The sequence below is a fragment of the Cuculus canorus genome, chromosome 4, assembly GCF_017976375.1.
Source record: "Cuculus canorus isolate bCucCan1 chromosome 4, bCucCan1.pri, whole genome shotgun sequence".
NCBI classification, from domain to species: domain Eukaryota; kingdom Metazoa; phylum Chordata; class Aves; order Cuculiformes; family Cuculidae; genus Cuculus; species Cuculus canorus.
The window spans coordinates 26,404,392-26,428,703 of record NC_071404.1 but is presented as its reverse complement, the minus strand read 5'-3'; the positions used below and the strand labels follow the sequence as shown (position 1 = coordinate 26,428,703).

The 24,312-nt window shown below is 39.1% G+C and overlaps 1 protein-coding gene across 2 annotated transcripts in view; it reads left to right on the top strand.

Moving 5' to 3' along the window:
• BEND4 (BEN domain containing 4) overlaps window positions 1-23,703 on the top strand; it is a 43,108-nt gene extending 19,405 nt beyond the window's left edge. Inside the window, exons 3-6 of one of the 2 annotated variants that reach the window (XM_054066502.1) lie at window positions 2,834-2,925; window positions 6,832-7,072; window positions 10,268-10,459; window positions 11,667-23,703. In XM_054066502.1, the coding sequence (XP_053922477.1) occupies window positions 2,834-2,925; window positions 6,832-7,072; window positions 10,268-10,459; window positions 11,667-11,719 (578 nt within the window). In that variant the 3' untranslated portion in view covers window positions 11,720-23,703. Of the gene's footprint in view, window positions 1-2,833; window positions 2,926-6,831; window positions 7,073-10,267; window positions 10,460-11,666 lie in introns of those variants that run through there. The other variant, XM_054066503.1, reaches the window with a different exon arrangement.
• Window positions 23,704-24,312: the final 609 nt, after the last annotated feature.

Genomic DNA, 24,312 nt, shown 5'->3' with positions numbered 1-24,312 from the left:
AGTATTTGGAGGAAACATTTTCTTTTATCTCTTGGCAAAGGGAATATTTGCAGAGCCATAAGAGGGACACAGAAACAAAACCGAAGCTCTCACTCTCAGCCTTGTGCTGCCCTCTTTTTAGCTTGCTTTGGGCTTTCGTTAATCCAGCAGCCAAAGAAACTTGGCTTTGCAAGTTGCATTTGGTATTCGAAAGGCTGAAGTTATTTGTAGCAACAGCAAACAGTGTAATGTGTGATGGCTTTAAAGTCAAAAGCACTGAATCCTCCAGTCTGTAAAATGATAACAAAAATCATACAATTTTGTGCTTGAAACTGCTTTTGTGAAGACAGAAGTATTTATAAGCTTCAGCCAGCTCTTAGTACCTTCATACTTCTTACCAGTGATGCAAAAGCATTTTATCAGCAGAGTACAGTTAAAGCACTTTATGTGCTGGGGACATAACAGGTTAAATACTTTCCTGTTGTCTTCTTGCTTGTCTCCATCCCTTTGGAAGAATATAGGTAAATACATTTTTTGATAGCCTGCAGTGACATTAATGTTGATAAAGCACCGTCCTGCTGTGAGATTAGCACCTAAAATTTAGAGTTTTTTTTTTTCACATTGTATTCTTTTCCCTTTCAGACCCCATGTTGTTTTACATAATTATAGGTAATAGTACCAAGCACATCTGAGACCCATCAGGTCACCAGCAGGGACTTATGCTGATAGACATAACAAGCAAGTGCAAACTTCACAGACAGTTTTGAGCCTAGCTGAAGAAGTCTAAAGCTCCCAGGTATCGCTGGTGCTTCAGCAACTGTGTTCCCAGTGAGCTTGCTAAACAAAAAGTGACACATTTAGACAGGGCAGGAAAGAGATACTTGGGAAGTAGCTGTGTTTTCCCAAGTATCACTTGACTCTCTTTGCAAGTCCAAGTATCAGGCATGCTTTCTTTCAGGCAGCAGTACAGTGACTCACCATAGCCCAGTTGCCTATTGTAGCCCCTTCCATCATTGCTGTCACCTCACAGGAGGTCCAGGATCTCATGGGAGATGCTGGTTATCCATGGTAACTTTCACCGATATGGGAGTGTTTGGTGACCATGTCACAGGGTTTCTGATGTTTCCCTAGGACAGGAAGCCTTCATGACCCTTCTTGGACACTTGCTTAGTCAGAGAGTAACCTGTGCAGGGGCATTCCTAATTTCATCTTCATTTTGGAGATGCCAGACAGCAAATATGCACAAGGTGTAGGAAAGGGGTCTCAAAACACTATCTCGCCCTTCTGCCCATCCACATCAGAAAAGAAAATAATCTCTGATTTTTCCCAATTACACTTTCCTGTATATAACAATTGTGATGGAAAAGCCAAATCCTTTTTTTTTTTTGCCGTATCTTCATACTACTGTACTAAGACATTACCTATAGTTAGTACATTTTTCTCCTTTATTCCAAGCAGTGAAGTCACCGGAGAAATTAAACAGGTACAAGCTGCTCAAAATGCTTACATTTGCCTAACACATGAGCTCCTGTGATGAAATGTGATGTATCTATGGAACAGGAGTAAATATACAGGGGGCTCATCTTTACGGAGAAGTTAGCATGTGGTGAAATGACATAGGAATTTATTATTCATGCCAGGTATTTTGTATGACTTCTGTATGTGGGCTACTAGATGCAACACTGGTTAGCCCTGAATAAAGGGTCTCTCTTGCACAGAGTAAGGGTGTCGTGCACCATCTGCCTAAACAGGACTATGGTTACTGCATAGTGTGAATGCCCAAGAAAGGGCGCAAAATACCTGTAAAGCCTATTTTGAGACGTTCTTCGTTACCTCAGTGCTTGCTTTCAGTTTGCTAGCTTAAGACAAAGCCCAGAACACCACATTTTTCCAGGTGTAAAGGCTGAATGCCAAGAAATAATTTAAAAAAAAAAAAAAAGGAAATATTTTTTCTGGATTTTTAGCTGAAGCTAAGATTATCTCTAAATATTTTACAAAAGCAACCCATATGAAATGTGGGACTGATAAGATACCTTAAAAATTGTGTTTATTTAGTCTTGCACAAGTCAGTCATAATGTTGGGTTAATATCTGTTTAATTCTCTTGTGGTGTTTCAGGCTCGGGAGAAAAGCACTGTATCTCAAAAATACTCCAGAGTTAATCAGGGATGTGGCAGCATCTGCTTAAGAGAGACCCATAATTGAATCATCCCTAATTAACCTATCACCTCACCAGAAGGGAATAGGATGTTTGTACCACTACAGAAATGGATGAGAGCAATGGAATGGAAAGGTGGGAGGATGAGGGAAAGAGAAATAAAGCAATTTGCTTAACACCTAGTTTTATAACAGAATTGGGAGGAGGAAGGGAAAAGAAATTAAAGTATATGAATCATTAAATGTATTCAGTGTGGTTAATCAGACCATAGTTTCAAAAATATTTGAGCATATTTACATGTTAATCATGCTTGATTTAGGTCTGAGAAATGCATTATCCTTTGTATGGTTTGGGCTGTTTGCAGTATTTACAGATTTTTTTTTTTTTAATTATCATTACTGGTGACCTAATTTGTATTTGTAATAATTATAATTTCAAACTAGGAAAAAAAAAAGCCTTTGAGAACTAGCAGGCAGAAAATAAAAGCAATGTCAGAGATCTCAACGTAGGAAATATAACATCCGTCATATATTTATTGAGTGAAATGACTGTTCAAATCAAAATGAGAACTTTCCTATTTGAAATAAAGCTCACAGATGTACAAAACAGATCCCGAGGAACACTGCTTGATTTAATATTGTTGTTCTCTTTTGTGCTAGATAGCTAATATGCAGTAATTTTAATTTGTTTCATGCAGTGCCCTGCCAGACTGTTTTAGATTATTTGAAGACCGTACTTCAGCATCACAACCAGCTTATGGTACCACAGCCAACAGACCATCCGACTGAGGTAGTATACAGCAAAGCCAAGCTGCATCTCCTTATTTTTGACAACTCATTGTAAACATGTAGGCAAATAAATCAGTAGGTGCTGGAAGAATATATTTAGTAGTAAAAATATGTGAAATCTATTATTAAACTGTAATTCTTAGGTACAGTAATCTCTCACATGGAGGAGGCTCATCACTAACGTAATTTAGGATGACTTTACTGAGCAGTGCGTAGCTCCCTCCATCACTACCAGCTGCACTTGCCTTGCTTTGGGTAATTTTTTACTCACTTTCCCTCAGAAACATAAGTTTAGTGGGCAGAATTGAGGCTAGGGTGAGCCTGGTGGAAACTATAGCTGGGTGAGTGACAGTAGCCACCATGGTGGCTGCTGGTGCACAGGGGCTGCAGCCCACGTGTGGAGGGTACCAACGTGTCATGTGTGTAGACATAGGCATGCATGTGTATGCAGTTAGTATAGTTCTCATACAGCCCTGAGATGGTTAACACTGAAATATACGTTTCCTTCATTTTGCAAATAGACCCAAGTATAGACTTCTGCAAGTCTTTGGACTGCTTTTGCTTTTCATAAAGCATCGAAATAAAATGTTGAGTCTTGACAATTTTATACGTGATACAGAGTTTGGGGATATTTGTAATGAAGTTCTGTTTAAAACTGCTGCAGTGTAAAAGCAGAAAATGTTATACAGATGTGTAGATGTATAGATATGTACAGTGGCTGTGTTGATACTTTTCTAGCTTAGACTGTCTGTATTTGAGCCTCCTGCTACGTGTATTCTCATGTAATGTAGGGTATACATGTTACTACCTAGATTCATGCAAACAAAACCAGAAGAGGGAAGACTTAGGTCTTGTCTGACCTCCCTTTGCACATAAATTATATGTAGTGCAAGCCTTGAGTAGTCCAATTTACCATAGTTTCAGTGAAAAAGCTTTGCAGCAGTTTAGGCTGTGCATCACTGCTCTTCCATTCAGTTACCCTGTGCGAACTGATATATACATATATTTATATATATCATTACCTGTTATCACTCAAATGTCTTCCAAGGGTTCATTTTCCTTTTTTAGTAATTAACTGAAATTTTCAAGCACTATGGAAAAATGAGGCTGTGCTGTAATGTCCTTCGTGGAATAGCTTGTCATGATGTGACAGAATTTTTTTATTCAATTAAACACATAGATGCTAATATTTTATTCATAAGCTTAATCATGTACAAATACAAGCATGAACACATTTGTGTTTTGGTTCTTCCTTCAGGATCTGCTTTCTTTATTTCTGGAAGGTTTTCTGTTTGTTTTAGTTTAATGACTGCTGGACATACCAAACTGCATCATCTATTACATCTATTTATTTATCTTTTGCCCAGCAGTGCTTTACTTTCAGCGGAAGTAATGAAAGTGTATCTGTGGCAAGAACCCAGTAATTGCTTAACAGAGTGGCATTACACTGTCTCATGCCTTTGGAGAAGAATGAGAAAAAATATACTACATTTCAGGGTGAATAAGAGAGAAGTACAGTAAAATTGGGGCTGAGGAAATTATGCAAAATTTGTTGCCTTCTGCTCAGTTAATAGTAGTGTGAGCTCCCTTGGAATTTAGATGTTGGGCCTTTCTGCACCCTATTTGTGTTAGTGCAATGCATTTAAACACAGAGGTAGCTTTTAGGATAGCTTGCTACTTAGCAAAGCCACACATGAGCAAGCCTGGAGACTCACGCTGTGTCATTCCTGGCTTGCATTGCATTGCTCCTGCCTGCCAGGGCTACAAAGTCAAGGGAATGCCTACAGAGGTAGCTACAGCTTGTACTTTGCATTGATATCAACAAGAAAGGTCCTTGATTCACTACAGATTTTTTTTGAAAAGAGGGAAAAGTAGATTTCAGTAATCTAAGGTAGGAAAATAATTAGCTTTATGTAAAAGCGATGCTGAGCTAGTTGATGAAAAAAAATTAGTTCCAATGTGGAGATCAGATGGTCCTGTGTGTTACCCCTGTGATGGAACAAGCCAAGGAAATACTAGCATCAGCATCCACTGTGATGGAGTGGTCACAGTTGCTTCAGCATAAGAGCATCATACACCTAAGAGTGTTTGGTGCTGCCTCCCTGCTCTTCCTCCTTCTCCAGCCTCTTTGCTATGTTGGCAGAGGATGAGGAGCTGAGCTGGATGGAGGGTAATGCTCTTTTCACAGAAAAGCTCCTCAGCTGTACTGTTGGCTTCCCAGAGGCACATGTATCTGGCAAAAATGAAAGCAGCTTCTTGCATCATGAGTGGAGGAGAGGAATTGACCCTGGCCCCTTTGCAGTGGTGGGAGTAGACAAGTGAAGTAAAAAGAGGAAGATTATAGACTTGGAATGTAGGTGAAGAGTCTTTCTTTGGGGGATTACAAACAGATTTACAAGCCAAAGGGTTGAGATGTTTTGGAGAAAGGATAGGGGCCCATCAGACAGACAAAGCCCATCTCCTCTTCTATATTATATTTTGGCTTCCTTTGCAGAGTTTTGGATTTGGTTATAGCTGCCTTTGCCAGCAGTTTGCAGCAAGCCAGCTAGGTTTCCCCCAAGGCAAAGAAGTAGCGGGCAGTCATGCAGGCTCAGCTGCCAGTCATGCTTACCTCCCTGGGACGTGGTGGTACCCTAAACCATATGACATCAAATCGCCAAGGATCTCCTCATTACAGTCTTCACCAAATTCAACCTTCCACATATTTATCAAACTTGCAAAATAATTAAAAGCAAGTACCTGAGGAAAAAGTTCAAAGATGCTCCCAAGGTGTCTCCCAGGATGCTATAATAAATATATGAAAGGAGATGAGGGTAGTCCTTAAAATAGATTTCAGATATCAAAGATCTAGAAGTGAGGAGGAAAACTTTGCAAAAGTTGCCTACAAGTGCAGCATACAGGTGATTGACTCTGTTGAGCATCAGACTCGTTTTTCTCATTCATTGTGAATTCCTGTCAAAGCCAGGGGGTATACAAAGGTTTTTCTAAATAGGTCCTCAGATTTCTATCTTTTAATAAAGTAGTGTAAATGTAAAAGTGACTGAGTCTTTAGCAGGGTGTGGGTTAGGGACTGGGGGGTTGTGTACTTCATTTATTTCAAGTATATTAACTACCATCTTATGTTAATTGAGTAATCCTGAACAATAAAATTTTATAGGCAACAAGAATGAAATACAATTTAAGTACAATTGACTAAAGAGGTCTTATAAATATGTGTGTATTACAGGAATCCCCATAATTAATCCCATAGCATTATTTTAATGTTGGAATATTGAAGCACAGAAATTATGTAGGTTAAAGCAAAACTTCTCTCCAGCTGACGTGGTAGCATTTCTGTAAAGCCATAATTTAAGTTAATATGACATTCATTAATAATAATGAAGCTTTTAGTTTTTATAGTTCCTTTATTTATTTTCTTTATATTTTTCACAGTAACATAACTGCTGTCAAGTTTCAGGTGTGTTCTGCAGAAGTAATAAATTTATTCTAAAAACAAACCAAAAGAGTCACCTCTGAAGTAAACTGTCAGCTGTGATGAAGTGATCCATTTGATCACGCTCTTCAAAGACCCTTTTTATGCATTTTAACAGATTAAGAAGAAAGGTAATACTTAAATGGTATACCCAGTCACTGGTTCTTAACTCTTTTTAACCTGCTTGTTAAAGTGGAAATTATCAATACCAATCCCTCAAAATGTATTTCTTGTACCTCACCAAGTTTGAGTTCTAGAAAATGGAAATGTAATTTTAAAAGTACTCATTCCCAGTAAAAGCAATTATGTGTTCACTTGAGGATGTGTTTTGCTGTCAGTATTGCGGCTAGTTAAAAAGCATATTCCTTTATTGGAACTGATATCTTTACTTATTTGCTTTGTAAAATAAGCAATGGAAATATTTCATTTTTTCAGGGGAGCAAGCAGTTGCTGAACAACTACCCTGTCTACATCACTAGTAAACAGTGGGATGAGGCTGTAAATTCTTCCAAGAAAGATGGACGACGGCTCCTTCGCTATCTCATCAGATTTGTTTTCACAACCGATGAGCTTAAGTACTCATGCGGCCTTGGAAAAAGGAAAAGGTCAGTGCAGTCAGGAGAGACAGGTCCTGAAAGACGTCCTCTGGATCCAGTAAAAGTAACATGTCTCAGAGGTACTGCATCTTTTCGCTCAGTGTCCACCATATGTGATCTCATTTCACCACATTGGCTCTGGCTCAGTAGAAGCATTTGGCTTTGCAGAATTAGAAGGGGTTTCACAGGCAGGTGACAAGCAGCCAGAAACCCTCCGCTTTCTTTTTTTTTTTTATACGTACATATATATATATATATGTATGTATGTATGTATGTATGTATTATATATGTGCATTTTTTTTTTAATGGGAAGAAAACAGGGCTGCTTATTTAAGAGAGGAGACAAATACAAGGGCACACGACATTGATATACTTGAAACAAGAAGGAAGAAAAATCAGGCAATCGTGATTACACTCTTTTGTAATAAACTAACAGGACATTCTTTAACACTGATATACATCAAAATATACCAAAGGAATATTTATAGTCTAATGTGTAATAAGCATGTTGCTCTCAAGGCCTCAGTGCATCATTGGAGTTAAAAGCTAACCAAGTTTCAGAATAGGTTTGAACATTTTATAGGGGCAAGAACATCTAGAGGTTAATTAGATACAAAGTGTATAGAAATGTATTGTCGAGTATTTAACTTCTTTTTTGGAGTACTGGTGCAATATTGACTGAAAAAGTTAGGCAATAACTTTCCCCTCCTGTTTAACCTGAAAAGGAGGGGGAATTTTGCAAGCATATTGCCATGTCAGAGAGTGAGGATGTTGGACAATAAAGAGAAAAGGTCCAGATTGAGAAGTATTAGCTGTTGTGGCAGTTCATGTTTTGGTTTCCTAAAATTATTTGGAAGGTCTGTTGCTGGGTTTTATAACAAAACATACAAAACAGGACTTTCTAAAGCCCAATTAAAACCAAGTTTGTAGCATCGGCATCTGTATTCTATAAATGCACTTACCATTTCTTCAATTAACTCATAGTTAACTTTATAGTATTTTGTCAGCACATACACAAAATTTTGTTTGCTTATAACTTCAAGATTTTTTTACTAATAAATGCAGTGTAAAAAGCTCTGTTTGGGTCAGTGATCCAGCTGGAGTCTGAAGTAGTTATATACATCAGATGGAGCATCTTCCCATCTAGTGTAGAAGAATCCAATAAGGCCAAGTAAATTAGACTTGTAGTTGGAGGTACGCTGTTATAATCAGATAATGAACTCAGGTTTTAGATACAGCTAAATTAGTCAAAGAGGCTCTTTTTTTTACTACAAAGGGACATATTAACCTGTTATATGATACTCTACTGGACCTTATGCATCATGCTGCACAAAGGTCTGGAGTGAGATTCAGGGCCCCAGAAGTTCTGGAAACTGAAAGCTGAATACATGTTCATTAACTATTTACTAAATTACTTTAATTTTCAGCTAATAATTTGTGCACAAGCAGGGTGTTAATCCTCTTTTCTTCTCCTTTCTTTTCCCTGCCATCTAACAAGACTAACAGTAAATCCACCTGTAGACGGACTTTTGTTTATGGTCACTCTCCTTTCTGGGGTCCTGGACATACAAAACATCTGGAGTGCTCCTTGGCAGAAAGGCCAGTTTCCTTAATTTTCCGAAGCTTGAAGAGGAAGCAAATATATTCAGTATGTAAGGACCAGTTAAGAAAGCAGAGTAGACAGTTCTCCCTTTGGGCTTTCATGCGTGGGGGAAACATGACAGCTTTCTCCAGTGCCAAGATTTGGCCACTGGCTCCTACCCATTTGCGAGCCAAGGTAACAAGTGTCTGACTAATTCTCAGCACGTTCAATACTACAGCAGGGAACACAAACAGCTTCTCTCTCTGCACTCGGAGAAGTTTAAACATCTATAAACATTATTAATATATTCCTAGAACTGACCGATATCTGGAACCAGCTTTAAAGCAGCCTGGCATGCTTAAGTTTATAGCATTACTGCTTTATGTGGTAACCATTTCTCTGAGAAAAACGCCAGTCTATGGAGACCCACGTGAACATAACTATGTAGGAATTACTGCTGCCTGTGTGGATTTCCAGGGAAATGAAAAACCAAGATAGCGATCACTTTTGCAGACACGTTTCTAGAGGAGCTATATAAAAAACACATCCTAATTGTTCAACAGATGAGATACATTGCAGGCATGGGAGCTTGTGTGAAAGCACAGCATTCCCTGGTCTCGGGATATGGTGACAGTAATGAAGTTACCTGACGCCACTTATTGTGCTGTTAGCTTGTCAAGAGTAGAAAACAATTTTAAAATATCCTGGGACACACAATACTGCACGAGGGAATAACTGATGTTACAGAAAAAATAAAAAGCGCAGTTACCGTATGAGGTACTGTGTATCCAATATATCTAATAAGGTGCCCTCACATTTAAAATCATATTTAGATGTTTCTAAGTCCAAATACACCTATTTGAGCTATGTCTAGCAATTACAGCTCCAGAATTGGTAAGGCACCTTCTGCAAGTTTAACATACTGCATGTCCAAGAATCTGAAAAATAAATTATAAAAAATGTAATCATGATATATAAATAATTGTATGTGGAAGCAGCAGCTACTTAAATAGCCAAATTACATGCAGTACAATTCATTTTCTCCTGCATTGGAAACTATTGCAAGGTTCCTCAAATTAGCCTTCTCATCTCATTTAGCTATTTCTAAGACCAATTTAGTCTCTGAAAAATAGGTGTCAGATTCAAGAAGGTGGAAAGAGCAGGACTTAAATGAAAAATATTCCAAACAGAAAGGAGCATCAAACTGAAATAATGGGAGTGACATTTTCAAGCAGCTTGTGGGCTACCGCAGCCTGCAGATGATGAAGCAGCCAGCAGAGGGAGATCATAAAGAGCCGTGAGAGGGATCACCTTAAGGTATAAACACATAGCAGGAATCAAAGGAAATACATCTTGATTCATGTTAACTTTCACATGCATAGCACATGCTGAACCACAGCCATCACTTCAAAGTAGTTCTTTTTATTTTTGCAAGAAGGGATTTTGTCTCCAGGTCACATGCATTGCATAATTAGCTCAGGTAGAACTACATACACTGCATGTGGAGAAACATACTTGTACAGAAATAAAATAGGTCCAAGCGGCATTATCATGGCATCCCCCATAAGATTTTACTTCTGCTTAAGTAGAGCAGTAATGCCCTCTTTTTTATTTCTCATGAGCTTTCGATGCGGGGCGATAACAGATGCTGCAAACATAAGTTGTTTTTTTATCCTTGCATATTTTTCTGCAGAGTTCATTAGGATGCATTGTACTTCCAACCCGGACTGGTGGATGCCATCCGAAGAGCAAATAAACAAGGTATTCAGTGATGCAGTAGGACATGCTCGTCAAGGGCGTGCAGTGGGGACTTTCCTTCACAATGGGAACTCATATTACGAAGGAACTGACCATCCAGGATCACAGGACGAAGTCTTCAATAGAGGTATGCAAGACGGATCTGGCGATTGATGGCAGTGAGAAGAACCTTACACAACAGTAGCAACCACTTAATTTAGGAGAGACTATTTGTTAAACATACTTACCCTGCTGTCATTTAGGAGTCCAAAGCATGTTTGAACACATCCTGCATACATTTCAGCTTCCTTATCCTACCATGTCCCAGTTAACAGAAAGAAATCCATTTCAAGACTTGCTCTATGGGACTTCCCAGTGCCTATTATTTGCAAATGCTTCGTAGCACTCTCAAAGGGAAATTGCAGCTCATTTCGTGTAGTTCTAGAGGAAAGGTCATTTAAAACTGCAAAAATGTCAAATGAAACAGCAGCTACTATCTTGTCTCCCTATTGTAACAAGCCCAGGTCTGGACCCAGAACAGCTGGGTACTGTTTGCTTTCCCTGAATAGTAGACTTAAGAACAAGTCTGCAAAGTTATAACAAAAAAAGAACTGGTCTCCCATTTCCTTACAGAAAATAACATAATTATAAATGCTACCTTAAAATAGCGGACAAGGTGGCAAATTCATGGACTTGCTTTAGCTAGCTCTGCCAGGAAATTAAGCTTCCCAGGTAAAACTGCAGGGCTCATCAACAGCAGAATCCTTCAAAGACCCAGAACGATAACAAGCATTTCTAATAGATAAAAATGGTTTTGTATATCACATAGACACTGTATTTATCTAGATTTATAGGGGATTAAAGTTGATCATGACAGTTTTTGTTAAAGCAGATTGCTAAAAACAAATTGCCATTTTGGAAGACAGGCTTTGTTTTGTCTGCTCCTATTCTGCAGCCACATTAAGTAGCATCAGGGGCTGTAAATTGCCTTTTCTTGTTTTTGCTTTCATTTGTTTTGTATCCATCCTTTGAAATAGATGAGGCAGTGTGCTGGTCTTAACAACCAGTGGTGCATTCAGGGAGGGGCTGGGTAAGAAAAGCCTAGTTTAACCTTCTGTTTTAAGTACACAAGGGGTCCAGACTAATAAAGAACTGTAAAAAAGATCTGTGCTAGAGCAGAAGCCAATTCACAGCTGTATACAACACTGGAAGTAGATGCCAACTTTAAAGAAAAAAAATTCAGTGCACTGAAAACCTTTCACTTTAAAGGTTTATGAGTTCATTGTCGCTCCAAATTGATGCACTCCAAAAATACACAATGCCAAAGAAATGATACCCTTTCCTTTTTGTGTCAGGGTGTTTCCATCTCCAGTTGCTCAGGCCAGTGCTGGCATCCTTCACAGCCTGAACCAGCTCTTCTTGAGGCAACATTTACTGGCAGGTACAGGGTACCCGTTTTCGGAAAGAAAGTTCACTCTGCTTTTGACCATCCTCAGTGCTACCTCATCAGTGTGGACTCTCCTGAATACGTATCTCATACTCCCCAGCTTTCCTAACCACCTTCTGCAAGCCACGAGAGAAGCTACTAATTACTCCTTTTACCCTTCTCCTCTCCTTCTTGGCCTCCCTGTGCACTGGGCAGTGCAGGAGACATCCAGCCCCTTTCTCAAAGATCAGAGATGGCCCTTTGGGATGAAGGGCTCCTCTAGCTCCAGCTTGACCGTGGATGGAGGACTGAGGTAGTCTCTCAAAGGTCAGCTTGCCCACATGATAGTTTCTTCCCACCATCTGCCTCCTCTTTGCCTGTGGTTGTGTCCGGTCTCTCACAGCACCATGCACTGCTGTAGACAGGGCTTCACACAGCCAGGATATGCTTTAGGCCCTTAAGTGTCCAATACCTCTTGATTAATTTTATTTTTGGTGATTTTTTTAAGACAGGGTTAAAAGGCGCTCGCTTGCCCCAGAATAACTCATTTAAAACAAATGAGCAGGTTATTCACACTGGACCTCACCAGGCCAAGAAGTTTGGGACCGCATCCCTCACTAAAGGCAGGAGTTGGCTTGTGTGAAGGGTCAACAGTGCATGGCGTTCTCTGGAGGAGAAACTCGGTGTATAAATATCTCCGTACAGATAATCCTCTAGTAGCTTTTCAGTGTTGAACTTACACTTTTTTTAAAAGAACTATAATAGAAGTTGTTACATTGCTCAGATGGTGTAAGTCTTGCTGGTCTATGTTTAATGTGGCGGCACTTGCCAGAATTACTTGGTAAAACATGTCAGAATGTGTGAGTCAACATTATACTGTAAATTTGTCCACGGCAATATGTATCATGCTGTATTTTTGTAAACATTGTGATGGTTTGCTTTCAAATGTTTAATCATATGAGGTTAAAAATACCAACATTTCATTTTTAACAGTCACAGAACAGAATTACTGGACTGGACAGACCTCTCTCACTTAATAACCTAAAGATTTGCTGAAGTAACTAGTAAGCTTAGCTTTGTTTTTAGTGTAAAAAGTGTAGCCAGCATACTGGAACCACTCACAACCCTCTGCTCTCATACTGTGCAAAATAACCAAAAGTATAGTTTTCATCCTGAAAGCCACTTCAGGAGTAGAAGTGGCTTTGCAGGGTTGGACCTTTCTTTATAAATAAAATTCTGCCATCAGATGCTTGTGTGCCCTGGCCACACAAATCATAGTCACAGACAGGCATTAGCATACACCAGCTCATTGGTTTTGTTCATGTTCGGTTTTAAAATAACAAAGTACAACAACTTTTCTCAGTTGTCTTTGTTTCTGATGCCATCATGGCCACTTGATTTGTTTCACCCATTTTGTTTAAAAAAAAAAAAATCAACAAAAACCAAACCTTTCACAACCACTTATTCCTATTAACTTGTTCATGAAGCATTATAAAACTATCCACATGGAAGTGTCTATATATCCTCAAGACGTTCGGTATAAGGATATGGTACCTGAAATAGCAGATAGCACGTAAGCCCTTGCAAAGCGAGATAGCCGTGTTTAAGCAGTGAGCTCTGTATGTCAGCGCATCCCCTCCCAGCACTGGATGTAGACAGCGGGCTTGTGGCAGAAGAAAACTGCTATCTATCATGTCACTCCAGAAAGTCCCAGGAGGATAGAGATTCTTGTCTTATCCTTCCATACTCTTTAATCTTACTGTCATTTATGTATCTGCCTTCTCCCAAACTTTGTGTAGCAGTACCGCACACCCATCTGTGCCAACATGCCTTCGCTATATTTTTTATGACAAATATTTGTGGAGAAACTGTGATTAAAAAACCATTAATCCTGATATTTTTATTGTTATGGTGCAGTTAATTCTATGAATACTTTCTAATGATGATTGTACTGTGTAGAGTAAGTACAGGTTAGGGATAGACCTTTACCAGATATTGTACAAAAAAAAAGTGCATAGTATAATATAGACTAGTAAGGTTTTTGTGACAATTTCTATAGGATATGTGAATTGTTTTCTATGTGGCAACACACATTTCTTTTAAAGAATATAAAATCTTAGAGAGTTTTTTAAACAGTCAATATTTTTTAATTATAAAGACATTTGTTACCTACAGTTTACTATTTCAGGTGTTAATTCTAATTTGAATATTGGTTTTATTACTACATACCTCCAGTTCCATTTGTTCTGTTGCATAAAAATGCACAATAAAAGCTAGCCTCTGGTTAACCCGTCTCTCTCTTTCTCTGTAGGCAGTGCTGTGTTAGTGTTGACAGCAAAAATGTCTCACCACAAATATTTATATATATTTATATATATTAAAACGGTTTTAGACTTGGATTTATATAAAAGGATAGAGGGTTGTCTTTTGCTTTAGGTGCTTGTTTGATACAAAGCACCAGCAAGTGCAGTGAAATATTCTGATGAATTCAAGTATGAATATAATGTAAATCATTTTCACCTCAAAATATAACCACATATTTATGCAGTGGTTAGAAAGACCACTCAGAGAAAGTACTCATCTGCAATCCTAAGACCTAGATTTTCAAGCAGTGAAGTTTATATCCTATTTTAATGCAAAATTCTGTGATGGCTGAATGTCACCTGTTCTCTTAAACACTTTAGAAAATTCTCAGCTCCAAATGTAGAGGAAGTATAGTGACAAACATTCACCACAGCAAACTCCTTCTGCAGAGCTGTGAAGCAGGACTGGTCTGACCATGGGTGGGTGCCATCCATTAGAAACAGTTGCCCAGTATTTCTCTTATAAAACAACATTTTTTTGGGTGCCTATGATATTGCAAAACTTTAACTGCTTGGACTGATGTTCTCTAAGTCAGGGGCTTAAACCTACTGTATTTTTTGTGAAAACACTTATTAGTGAAACCCCCTTATTAGTGAAACCCTCACCCAGACAATTTTGGGTGATTCTGAGAAACATAGGTTAAAAACCCCTGTTAATCACTCTGAGAAAAATGTATAAAGAACTCTTTGGAAAGCTCTGACTTCCCAGCCTTTTGAGCAATGTCAGAGAGTAGATCCAGAGGCAGGAGTGAATGGGAACGGGTTATGGGGGAATGGGTTATGGGGAAACTGATGGGGTGGGAGAGTAACAGGGAAAGGTGGCAGGGAAGGAGAGCGTGTAGGTAAGGAACTAGAAGCAGCAATTGGGATTTTTGGAGCTTGGAAAGATCCTCAGAGAGATTAAGTCTAACAGAAGAGTCTATAAGAAGCTGAAAAGCATGAGAGAGAGCATCTGAGGCTGGACAAGCAGAAAGAAGGGATAGGGAAGATGTCCCTGGGCTGGAGAGAACCAGGCCTGGGAAATAACTGAAGAGGAGCAGGCAGCACAGATGGGAACTGCAATTTGGTAATGTCATATTTTAGCACTCTTCCACTAAAGAGCTGTTAAGCATCTTGGCAGGACAATAGCTAAACCATGCTTCTGCTCTGCCACAGTGCTGGTCCATTCACAGAAGCATAGCCCAGCGCTGCTGGCATGTGCGCCTTTGCTCCAGTGCCAAAATGTCCTTTTAAGAGGAACTTTATGATCCGAATCAACCACTGAATCTCATACTTATGAAGGAATTTAGGTTTTAACTAATTTGCATAAAACAAGCTCATGTTAAAGCTCACACTATAAAAATCTTTTTAATCTTATTTTAATAAGATTACTCAAGTTGCAAAATCTAGCCCTGAGGAGTTCAGCTTGGCAGGAATTGCTGTTTCCTCTGCCACCTTCCCTCTCCTGAGGCACCTCTGTGACCAAAGCCAGTGGAAGGAGGAGTGTCAGAATAGGAAGCGTTTCCATCAACCTGAAACGTCAGAGACCCAGAAAACACAGCATGAGGTGGCATGTTTCAACCTTCAGCTCACTGTGCCCAAGACTGGGAAACTGGGGTAGTTCTATCTCTTCTTTCATAGGGGTTTTGTGAAGATTAGTGCTACTGAACTCAAGACTATAGTGATAAGCAAAACAGAAAAGCCACTGAAGAAGGCAACAAGACTATTTGCAGAGGAGTTTGAGTGCATACAGTACATAAAACCAGGCCACAGATCAAATAATGAGGATAAAACAAAAAAAATCAAATGACTGCTGATGAAAGAGCATCATCTTCCCACAGGTGGAGGGGGTGCTGGGCAACAGCAGCGTTATAGAGAAGTAGAGACTCTCTGCTGGAGCCTGGAGTCCCTTGGAATATGGGGCAAATGTCTGTGTATGACCTTGTCCTATGAAACAATAATCTTCCTCCAAACACTATTCAACATCTTAAGTGTGTAAAAGCAGATTTGACTGCCATTGTATGGCATTAAGGAAAGGAGGAAAAAAAACCATACCAGCAGAATTATTACTCAAGTCAAGAGAAAAAAATCTGATGTGAATTTACATAACAACGTTGGGATAAATATATAAAAACCCTTTGTCCTTAAAAACACTTTAAACTATCCCACTCATCTGGCAGATATAATTGCCACTAGCAAAGCATTCTTTGTAGAAAAACAGAAAGAACGGGTTTGCTAATGACTCTAAGTAGTTTCCCATTAGAGAAGTTAATATTAAATTTAGTTCTCGTTTCAGAAGAGGGTCAGTAGTGTGGCAGAAAAAGTCTAATTAAAACCTTTCAAAAATGCCTTTTTGCAATGTGACTGAAAAACTGAGAAATCTTCTTGCAAAAGGATGTGAAACTGAAAAAGCTGACAACTAAACTGCTTATTGAACTGACAGAGAGGGGGGGTTGTTTTTCATTCTTTCTAAAGAATAATCCAAAACAAGACACAGAGCAGAGGGCAGTTCTCACAGACTCTTTTGACAAAAGGAAAGTGAATGAAACACCCAAGTTACATTTCCTGTCTGTAGCATCAGGAAGACAGTTCCAGGACAAGACTAATCTGCAAGAAAAACATTTAACCTTGACACATTCATAAACCCATCGAGCACCAACAAGGACATCACTACACATCTTCCCTGATGACGTGTCTACTGAGCAGACAGAGCTCTTGGAATAGAGACTTTGGAATTTGTCTCCCCACCCAAAACTTCTTGTTTTGAATCACCTGGTGACTGAAACTACATGCTGAAGGTCAGGACTAAGGAAATCAGTGCAAGGCTATTGTAGCTTGAGCTAAAGCAGGACCAATTTTCTAACTTTTAATCTAAGCCTCATCTAAGCAACTTCATTTTCTGAAAGTTCACTACATATTTTTCAGAGAGTGTCTACCTCTAAAAGTGATAACACTTAAAATGTATCATTATCACTAAAGTAATGGGACATTGGTATGCAGAAAGGCCATTGCTTGTACTTACTCCTATGGAAATCAAGGCCATCCTCAAGTTGGTGGGATGCCCTAAGTCAAAGGGACAAAAAAGGGTCACATGTGCAGGGAGGACTGGACAGGACAGGTGACCCCAAATTGATGAGTATTCCATTCCATACATATCATACCCAGTATAAAACTGAGGGATGACGAGGGTCAGGCCCTCTTCTTCAAACACCGGCACGCAGTAAGAACTCCATTTGTCTCTCTGCCCTCTGATCCTGGATCCGTGTGTTCCTGAATCCAGTTCCTGCCCAGCTCCTGTCTGCTGATGAGTCCAGTCCAACAATTTTCCTTGTGCCTGCTTTGCAGCATCAGTGGTGACGTACAGTCATCAAGAGGTTCAATTTTGTATATTTGTATATATTTTGTTTTCTTATTATTTTCATTATTATTGTTTCATTAAAGTTGGTTTAGTTTCCAGCCCACAAGTTTCTCTCTCATCTCCCTTTCCAGAAACCGGGGAGCAATTTGGAACACAACTGCTCATGTGTAGCTACTGCCCTGGCTGAGGCGGGGGGCTCAACCGTGCCAAAGGCATTAAGGGGAAGAAGTAGAATGGGACAAAGTTCACATGCATCACGCAGACCTCAGTAAAAGCAGCAGTCATGTCCTTTGCTAAGTATTTGTGGGTGGCAAATTCCTTTGTCAACCCAAGAGTCTAAGACAGAAAGGCAAACATTAAAGATGATTCCCTCTTTAAAATGTAAACTTGAAAAGACTTTTCTCTCAAGTTTCTTCTTCTTTGCCCTGACACGTGAAAAGTTAGATTTGGTACAAAACCTTCAAAAATAATAAAGTAGTTCTTAAATAACTTATTCATTTAAGCATTGCTTAATATGTATTACTAAAGTGAACATCTACAAGATGTTCTCAGCAAAAGAAAGGACTTTAGTTTGTAATATGATGTTTTACCTTAGAATAGCCTTTCAGTAGTATCCAGGGGCTCCAGGATACCCTACCATAACTCCTCTTAAGACGGAAGAATTCTGCTACCTTTCCCCTTTTTGCAGGTGCTAAACATACATTTCATGAGTTTCACGTAGAAATGAAAAGTGAAATTTCAGTTCACAGTTAATGCAAATACAGAACCATCCAAAGGTTTTATCCATTCTCATGTTTTAAGAGCTTTATGTCAGATTTCCCAGTCACCATCTGACCATCTTCAAAACTTGATGGAAGGCGCACATGAGCAACATACCCTTCTCTTCAGATTTATTAAAGCAGGTAAGTAAGGTCAGGGTTAGACAACGTCTTCCTGAACAGTTACCCACTTCTCTCATTCCCTTAAATAGAAAGGACTTTCTGTCTTTATGAACCAAGATGATATGAGTATTTAACTCTTCCCTTGTATTAAAACCTAAGCTCTCAGTGGAAGCAACAGATCAGAGCTGTTTCAGTAAGTTGGGGACATCTGGTTCTAAGACATAGCATAGGTTTCTTCAGTGGGAGAAGACAGAACAAATTCCCTCATATTTATGCTCGGAGAGAATTAAGAAAAGTGAACAGCGTATCTATATAGGAGCTTCATTCTAGCAGTAGATATAAGTCTTTGGGGTCATAAGTAGACAGATCCTGGAAATTTTTCACAACCATGTCTTGCAAGAGGAACATTTCCTCAGTCAAATTCAAACAAAACAACTTTACCAAAACAAACATTTCACAGCTATCGCCATGGGACCAAATCTTAAAGGCAGAGATCTCATTAACATTAAAAACAAAAAAAACCAAGACATTACCACAAACATGGCTTTTCCTCTCTCATTCCTATTTTTCTCTTTCTCTCTTGCATTTAATATACCAATACCTGCTGCAGGAAAATAAAGGCTGCAAAAAATAAATAATTCTCCCATGAGGAACTCATCCTTAGGACAAGACCTGGGGTGCCTTTCCAATGTCTCAGCCTCAGTCTAAGGCTAGAGCTGAAAGAAAACCATGCAAGAGGCAGGTATATGATATTCATTGTTCTGCTCTCTTCTGTTCTGCTGGGGATAGCTGCTATTGATCCCTTCTCTAGGTGAAGTGGGGCTAGAAAATGGGCTGTCAGAAGAAACTGAGAGCTGCCAAAAGAATTCACCCATTGAGGAATTAATCTCAACTCAGCCCTGCATGTCTTGCCTAGGCATAAGCTTTCACTAAGTATTAGCACTGACATACCTTTAATTTATCCTTAGCATATAAAGGTCAAAATTTTGCAACTGTGACAAACAAAAGTGAGCAGAAAATGTGAAAAAAAAAAAAAATTGTATCTCTGTCCAAGTCACTTGAAAACTGCGTCTTTTATGTACATGGGAGGTTGAGGAGGCTATCAAAGCAACTCCTCTATCATAAAACTATTCAAATTTTTCTGTTGTGAAGAGCAGCTGTTCATTCCCCTTCAGCTTGCACTGTAACACATAGTTCAGGTATCCTCTCATAATGTGTCTGTCTTAATATACTCATAAAGTTATCAGTTTCATTGCTCAGTCTTCCCTACCTTCTTCCTCTAATGTCAGACAGAGCAGCCAAAGATATAAGAGCAGCCACACTGCAATTCAACCACAGGTCTGTTAAACCTCTCTACACTGCCGCTAAAATCATGAAAATGTAGGGCAGAACACACATTGGGTTTTCTCAAAGCTACAGCCTCAACGAAACTTCTCCCTTTCATTAATGTTCCAAATTTGTCAAAATTCATTAGAATATTCTTCCACAGTATTTAGATTTTTATTTTTGCCAAGATACCAGTTCTTTTAAAAGAAACACAGTGAGGAGATACAAATCTACAACCAAAGTCACCTACATACAATTACAACATAGAAACATAGAATGGTTTGGGTTAGAAGGGACCTTAAAGATCACCCAGTTCCAAGCCCCTTCCATGGGCAGGGACACCTCTCACTAGATCAGGCTGCCCAAGGCCTTGAACACCTCCAGGGATGGGGCATCCACAACTTCCCTGCACAACCTGTTCCAGTGCCTCACCACCCTCACAGTGAAGAAATACCTCCTTATGTCTAGTCTAAATCATCCCCGCTTCAGCTTAAAGCCATTCCCCCTCATCCTATCACTACATGCCCCTTGTAAAGTGTCCCTCCCCACCTTTCTTGTAGCCCCTTCGGGTACTGGAAGGCTGCTCTAAGGTCTCTTCAGAACCTTCTGAAGAGGTTCTTCAGAACTTCAGGTTCTCTCAAGGCTGAACAACCCCAACTCTCTCAGTCTGTCCTCATATGTGAGGTGCTCCAGCCTTCTAATCACCTTTGTAGCCTTCCCTCTGAACCCATTCCAACAGTTCCATATCCTGATGTTGGGTATTCCAGAACTGGACATCGTACTCCTGGTGGGATCTCAAGAGCGTAACAGAGGGGCAGAATCACCTCCCTTGACCTGCTGGCCACGTTTCTTTTGATGCAGCCCAGGGTATGGTTGGCCTTCTTGGCTGCAAGTGCACACTGGCGGCTCGTGTCAAGCTTCTCATCAACCAGTGCCTCCAAGTTCATCTCTGCAGGGCTGCTCTCAATCACATCATCAATATGCAGAGAAACAAATTCACATACGAATGTATTTGTATGCGTATCAATTCTTGCAAGATAGATTTTCTTTATTACCACAGCTTGGTTTGGAAAAACATTTTTTCCCCCTAAACTTAATGCTTTGGGTATCCAGAGCAGCCTGGAAGTAGTAAACAAAAAAAAACTGTTTAATCAGTATTTCTGGAGAAAAAAATTCTCTGAAGTACTGAATATTCATTTACACCAGGGGCCTGAATAACATTTGAGCCACCTCATTTGTAGAAAAGAGGGCCTAAAAAATTCTTTTAGAAACTACTAAGTCCCAATTCAGCACCAGAACTGAAGGAGTCCAAATAAAAAAAAAAGATCACTAGAGAACTTGTGTAAGTCAATACAAGTAATCTTCCAGAGGCTAAGCTTGGTTGACCTCTCTGAAGGAAGAAATTATGTCCCTTTGTAAGGTTTTAAAAAAGTTTAATTCAAATATTGAAAGGAAGGTTGGCTTTCCATGGTAGTTCAATGAAGTCCCCCATAAAATATCAGGAAAGATACAAACAGAATTGTTTCTTGATTCATGATCATCTCCAAGCAGCCATCCAGCTGACTGCAAGGTTCCACTTCAACCCACTACCAACCATATAACACAACCATTTCAGAATGGCCCTTCAACAAATGCCACAAATGGTAACTAAAGGATTTTGAAGTATTCTAGGTTATATTTCGCAAAGACAGAGTGCCGTCCCTCTTTCAAAGTGGCTGTGACCATCCATCTGGTTATTCATGCAGGCCAAAGGATAGCCCGATATTTGGACTTGACCTCAAAGAGGAACGGCCCTGAAGTCAGTCACTTCCCTGCTCAGGCAGATTTTGTGCCATTTGGTTTATTTAAAATACAAACCCAAACCCAACAATGACCAAACCTGCTGGTAATGGTATCACTACCCAAAAATAATGTGGCTGGACACGGAAGACAAGTTTGTGGCACACGGTCTTTTGCAATCTGAACACCACACGTTACTGTCCAGTGTACCTGCAAGAAAATCCCTAGAGGAAGTCAATCTCTTAACTATGAAACTTTCAGCAATCAAAACATATGCTTCATATCTAGAATCTTGCCTGAAATATGTTGCTTAGCCAACTTATTTCTGATATTTGATACCATATAGACAAAAACTCCTTTTTTTCAAGTTTCTTTATTGCCCAGGCTTCTTGCGTTCTTGTGTTTTCTTTCCAACCAGACACAGATTTTTTCTTTTTTTCCTAGCCCAATTAGAAGTAGTATTTATCCCATAACTGGATAAATCATGAGTATTAGTAATAAAAAATGGCACTTTAATTAACCAGATAGTATGTTAAATCCTTTCTAAGCTGACTAATTTCAAGTGAATGATACATAACAATTTCTTAAGAGGTTTGGACTGCTTTGCTAGTACTGTCAAGCTATAGTTATTACATTAATCTAATACATAAACCCTCTTCAAGAAATTCTCCATACCCTTGACCATACACAGACATGCAACCCGTCTGTATTAGTACCTTTCTTCACATCATCCTTGTATCTTGATCATGACTTGTAGTCCAAACTGGAGACAGCTCCAGTGGGACCTCAAAGCCAGGCAGAAAGAGCTTATTCCATACTGGAAAGGAACTGCACTCTTCAGGGTGAGAGTAAATAGGACAAAATGCACAGTTGCCAGGGAAGTGTGGAGTATTAATAAATATGATCTGGCTATTCTAGGCAGGTTGTTCATGTACCACATGCTTGCTATTTAACAGTGTGTGTACTGTCAACATCACAAAGGCAAATTGAATAACTAGTACAATAGATGGATATAACTGTTTTGCATCCAAAAAATACTGTTATATGCATTTTGAATTCAGAAACTTAACAAACCATCAACTGCCTAAAGGAAGTGTTACTGCTTAACTTTACAATATATATAAAATTGCATGAATTAACAGAACACAACCTTTATCAGCTATATAACATTTTACTGAATAATCACAACTTCCAGACATTTTACAGGAAGGACAGAATGCAAGTATAATTACAAAAGAAAGAACATATGCAGAGAAATATTTAAATGTCTACACTTTGCAAATTAAAATTACTTACCCATAGTAACATGAACTGACCAAGACAGAGAACGAAAAAGCCAAAAAGCACAGGGGTGAGGATGTGTTTAAAAGGCTGCATGGAAAAATATGTTTCAGCCTTGAGATCACCCTTTGAAAGTGAAAAATCTTCACCATTAACTTTCAGATTTAATACAATTTTGGCAATAGCCAAAATGCTTTCCAAATGCTTTAGGCATTTTTGAAACACTTCTCACGCAGGTATTTAGCATCTTTAAAAGAAACTTACAAAAAAAACCCCTTTATATTACACTATTTATACATCACATATTTTTTTTTCTTCTTCTGTCTTCAGAAGAAGCAGCTGATGACAACTTCAAAAGTTTTAAATACCACCTGTCATGGTTTAGCCCCCAAGCTGACGAAGAACCATGGTGCCTACTCACTCACCCCACTGGAGCACGGGAAGTGTAAGGAGAGGAACCAAAAAGGAAAAGGTACAACCCATAGGTTGGGATAAAAAAACAGCTTAACAGAGGAGCACAGGAAGAGAAAATACAACAACAACAACAGTAAAAGAATACCCAGACAGGTGATACACAATGCAAATTTTTTACCACCGGAGAACCAATTGTGCAAAACCAAGCCTCACGCACTCTGCCCCCCAGCTACCTACAACTCTTATATCCTGAGCACAGCATCATGGTACTGCATATCCCTTTGGCTGCTTTGGGTTAGCTGCCCAAGCCGTGCCCCTTCCCAGCTTCTTCTGAAAATTACCTTTTTCCCCTCTAAAACCAGGGAGTTAACCCTCTCCCAGCCAGAATCACAACAAGTGTAAATTTAGGTTACAAAAAATCAAACATATCCTAGAGTGTGAAGTTCTACTTCCCTATTTTAAGAGATGTAGTCTCCCTACAACAGCACTGTGAACGTTTGCAATACAAAAATTTGACCATGCTTCCTGTTAGTGTAACACTTCTAAAAAGTAACCAAGACCTTTTATTTTAATTGGTGGATTTGATGTACACAGAAAAAAACTGTCCTCAAAAGTTTCCTGTAACATAGGATAGAATGACAATTTTCTGCCTATCTACTGTAATCTGTTACAGTATCCATCTGTGGTATTTAGAAAAAATGTACATACTTTTGACATTATGTTTTCTTTAACTGCTTTTCAGAATGTGATTATTTAACTAAAAATCTTGCTCATCCACAGACATTTAAGCAACTTCAAAAATATGGAATGCCATATACACCAGTGATTACAGTCCATTGCAAGAGTTCTGCAGACCTTAGACCATTACACTTTTTTTTTCCCCCCATAAAATCTTCAGTATGGTGCTTCAATCATCTTCTGGCTGAAAGAATCAACTCATTTTCTCTTTAATTCACTCCAGCTCCAGCTTCCACAATTAAAATTACTCACCCTCCACTAACCAAACACATACTTCACCAGCAAACCTCCAGACTGAGATTACACCATCACCTTTAGCAATAAGACTAAATTTTCAGAAGGCAAATAGGTTTATATCTGCAGGAATGAATACCATATCAGGAACAGTTAAATAGAGGCACTAATTTTCACTACAGGAAAAAAAAAAAAAAAATGAGTTTTTGCTGGGGGTGAGAG